Source organism: Setaria italica, chromosome III, assembly GCF_000263155.2.
Source record: "Setaria italica strain Yugu1 chromosome III, Setaria_italica_v2.0, whole genome shotgun sequence".
NCBI lineage: Eukaryota > Viridiplantae > Streptophyta > Magnoliopsida > Poales > Poaceae > Setaria > Setaria italica.
Window position 1 is genome coordinate 15,636,537 of NC_028452.1, and position 4,198 is coordinate 15,640,734.

The window sequence follows — 4,198 nt, forward strand, 5'->3', positions numbered from 1 at the left end:
ACCTAAGACTAAGAATGGTGGACATCTGGAATACAAAACTGCCACTCAAGATTCAAATATTCCTGTGGATGATGAGCATAACGGCCCGTTGCGGGTGCCCTTAGTCCAGGATCTTAAAGTACGGTGGATTGTATATTTAGGTACACCATTATACATCCTCCATACCTAACACTTGCATCTATGCACGCAATGTATATACAATCTTTAGTTGACAGGCAATTAATAAGTTCAATTATTTTGTTTGCCAGCATGGAAATAATAAAAAACCGTGCACACGCTTAATGATTGTACTCCTACTATATATCACTCTCTCATTGGTTGAGCCCCTTTCTTCTACCCATTACACAAGCGCGTCTCCAAAAACCTCAGAACCAGGCTCCCAGCCCAGCTTTCGCATTTCTGCTGCTACACCTTGCGAGTGTCCCCCCATGTCAACGCGGCTCAACTCCGCGAGGAAGTCGCAGCCGCCGCGCTCCTCCGACAGGAGGGACGCTGCGATCCAGGAGCTCAGGAGGGGCACCCAGCTGGCAGATCTGCTCAGGAAGCAGGTGAAGCTCATCCCGGAGCCAAACCGCCGTGACGCTGCAGTGGCCAACGTGGGCGAGATATCCATGGCCATGGAGTCGTCGCTCAACATCCTCCAGTATGAGATCTCCTCCCCCGAGGTCGGCACGGTGGACATGGCTGCGCACGCTGGCTACTCCTCCGATGGAGGCACCGGGGAAAGAAATGGTGCCGTTCCCCGTACCAGAAGGGTGAGGCACCGGCGAGGCAGGCATGGAGTTGAGCTCCCAATGTGAGTCCTACAAACCTGTGATTTTTGTTGCGTCTTGCATGCTACAGTGAGGGTGTTAAAACAGATATATAGCCTGCAACCTGAATAAAACTATGGGAATCTCATGTTACAAAGATTCAGATCTCTGCATATCTCATTTGTGTTTAAGGGAGCAAATTACTGCTGCTTACTTTCTTACTGGATTAGTTAACTTGCTTTAGAGGCATGAAGAAAAATGGATTGGAAAGTTAGTTTATGGCTAGAGCTTTCCAGATCTACATTACCAATGAAAGGGAAAAGAAAAGAAGATCAGGTGTTTCTAGATCTTGTTTTATCCAAGTTCATCTCGGGTAGCATATATATGATGTACATGTGTGCTTTCCTTCTCGCGTAGGTGCATATCTGGGATCTATATTTCATGGTTGGATAGAAAGTTTGTGCAAGGTCATGCGGTGAAATTACATTCAGTTTCTCTTCCACCTTGTTATTCAGGAAGGAGATACTGACTGAGGCACCAGAAAACGATCGTTTCCACTGGAGGAAATATGGTGAGAAGACCATCCTCAATGCTGAATATCCAAGGTATGCATCTTTAATGGAGTTCCATGCATCATCCACTCCCCAAGTCACTTTCTCTCCAGATTTCTCACTAGCTAATATAAATCATGAATGTTCATCCGATTCCTCCTTGCAATCAATAGTGAGGAAACCTTTTTCTGTAAAAAAATTACAGCTTTACAGAACATAAATAGTTCATAGTACTACTTATATATATTCTATAAAAAGTATGAGTTTCATGGATCATAACCTCCTCTCGGCATTTAATATGCAATTTATGATTTGTAGTGCTAGACCCATTTGGGTATTAGCTTGATTAGCTTCCTCTAGCAGCTTCAATTCCTTCCGCTCACACCCCTTGTTGTGGGGGGTTTGGCGTTTAGCTTGCAGTTCTTGCGTGCTTTTTTTTGCTTGCTTCACTAAAAAGTCAGATCCAACAGCCGCTTATTCAGTCAGGGGAGGTAGCCGCTGCTTCCTCAAGGATAACCCACCTTGTGGAGCAGTTGGATCCGGCTTGTAAACTGAATTCATGCTGAAACTAAAGGCCCTTCTTGTTCCAGCTTGTAAACTGTGTAGTATTCCAGTTTGCAAATTGTAACAACCTGCAAGCTGCAATCCACAGCAGCTGAAATAAAAAAGGCCTAAGATCCATCAAGTTGTGCAATATATTTTCAATTATATATTTCTAGTTGTGCCTGTTGATTTCTGCCAATATATTACTATTATTATCTTCTATACTCCTTCAATTTCAAATTATAGGTCGTTTTGACTTTTTTAGATACATAGATTTTCCTATGTATGTAGACATAATCTATATTTAAGTGCATAGCAAAAAGTATGTATCTAGAAGAATGAAAAATACCTACAACTTTGAATGGAGAGAGTAAAAAAAAAGCGCGTAGAAAATAAAGGGGCTAGTATGGTATGCATTATGTTCTTTCTTGAAATTAAATTAGATAAAAATTTATATATATAATTGAATTTGTGGATGGACCGTACTTCATACTTGATTCAGCGGCACGGAAAAACGAAAATGGATGCTAAGCATATCCAGAAGTTGTTTTTGGCTATTTGACTGCATGTGGTAATATGCATGAAGATTTGACCTAAGTTCAAACATTTAAATTTTCGATAGAAAATGGATATGCTAGGCATATTCATGTACAAAGAAAACAAGATATTTTCTCTTTCTCTTATCAGCAAACAAGCGCTCACCTCCACATGTACATGAAATGTCGTTATCCACCTGCCAATAATTTACTTCTAGCTTAGTATGATTTCACTCCATACATTGTTTAGGGGACATTCCATACTTTAATTTTCTCAATGGATAAAAAGTTATGCTTGTTCTAGATTTATGTTCATACCTTCGGTTATCAATTTGCAGGTTATACTACAAATGTGGTTACAGCGATGACCACAAGTGTCCAGCAAAGAAATACGTGCAGCAGCAAAGCAACAGCGGCCATCCACGTTTCATGGTCACCCTGATCAACGAGCATACGTGCGAAGCTTTGTTCCCGGATGAGCCCACCTCAAGCAGCAGTAGTGCTTCGCAGGTTCTCGACTTCACAAAGGCATCGCTTTCTCCTCCATTGATGGCCGCCGCTGCCTCAGGGTCGTTGAAGAAAGAGGAAGAAGACAGCATGTCTGTGTGTATGCACAGCTACTCGTATGATGAATACTTGTCTTCTTCGTTCCCAACGATGTCGCCAGATGGAGATCAGGTCCAATTTTCTCCGGGGCCCGGGTGGTAGCATTCTAATAAATGAGTTAGTTAGATACACAAACCTGTTTAATTATTTCTTGTTTTAGCAGCTAGTCGAACCATAAATAATCTAGCGACGACTCATGCACCGCAAGAGTTTCCTCGTTATTAGCACCAAGTATGCATGATATGCATGGTGTTAATTACACTTTCCTGTTCTATCAACGGTTTATTAGATGGATATGGTTTCTCTTTGGACGTATACGGAGTAGCATTTCATTGCACATTGCTCCATGCAAAATGACCTTTTGTATTTGATGAACCCATATGTCTATAGCAGGATCAGACAACAGATCTCTATTTGTACCAGATCAGATCTAGGAGTAGCTATTTACGAGATTTATAAACATGTAGTAATATTTAGGGGAAACCCCACCTTTAATTAGAGACCATTTGGTTTTGTAGGACTAAAGTTACCCTCTTTTTTGACCACTTTTAGTCCCTAAACTGCCAAATATAGGGACTAAAATGAGAATTAAAGGTTTAGTCCTCTAGTCCTTTTGGGGTGATTAAAGTGGACTAAAAGTCCTGGAGGACACCCCTACCCTCATTTATTGCTCACTTCAAACTTTTCCTAAAAAACTTCGCAGCGATATTAGATATGTCGGAACTTCCGACGCTGTGCCGGAACTTCCGATAGATCGGAACTTCCGGTACAGGATCGAAACTTCCGACAGAATAGAGTGAGCTGAATGAAATTCAAAACGCAACCTGAATCTGCAGATTCTATTTGAATCAAAAGATAGTAAATGAAGCGTAGAGACTACTCCAGGTGATATATGAGCAAGGAACCACAAAATTGATAGATCGGCTAAATTCAAGCTTCTACGTCAAAATGAAATGAGGAACACAACAAGCACAAGAGATAATGATTTGTTTACCGAAGTTCACTCCTACAAAGGAAGCTACGTCTCCGTCAAGGAGCTTTCAAAGAGCCGGGTCCTCACTAACCCTTTACCTCCCTCAATCAACCATAAAGGATGGGTAATACAAACGTTCCCAGGCGCACCACACAAAGAGGGCGCTCAAATGGGCGACGCCTAGCTGTCTAGAAGCAAGCTCAAGAGTAACAAATGCGAAGCGAAGCCGAGGATGCT

The 4,198-nt window shown here is 41.9% G+C and overlaps 1 protein-coding gene across 1 annotated transcript; it reads left to right on the top strand.

Annotated features, from left to right (window-relative positions):
* Positions 1-355: 355 nt before the first annotated feature.
* Positions 356-3,303, top strand: LOC101772522 (probable WRKY transcription factor 63). The gene is made up of 3 exons (XM_022825562.1): positions 356-796; positions 1,268-1,357; positions 2,721-3,303. The coding sequence occupies exons 1-3, from the start codon at positions 429-431 to the stop codon at positions 3,088-3,090; spliced, it is 828 nt and encodes a 275-aa protein (XP_022681297.1). The 5' UTR covers positions 356-428; the 3' UTR covers positions 3,091-3,303.
* Positions 3,304-4,198: the final 895 nt, after the last annotated feature.

Excerpts from the sequence above, each read along its gene's own strand:
- LOC101772522 (XM_022825562.1), top strand. The coding sequence starts at position 429 with ATGTCAACGCGGCTCAACTCCGCGAGGAAGTCGCAGCCGCCGCGCTCC. Across the intron at positions 797-1,267 it reads CATGGAGTTGAGCTCCCAAT|GAAGGAGATACTGACTGAGG; the intron begins GTGAGTCCTACA and ends CTTGTTATTCAG. Across the intron at positions 1,358-2,720 it reads CTCAATGCTGAATATCCAAG|GTTATACTACAAATGTGGTT; the intron begins GTATGCATCTTT and ends ATCAATTTGCAG.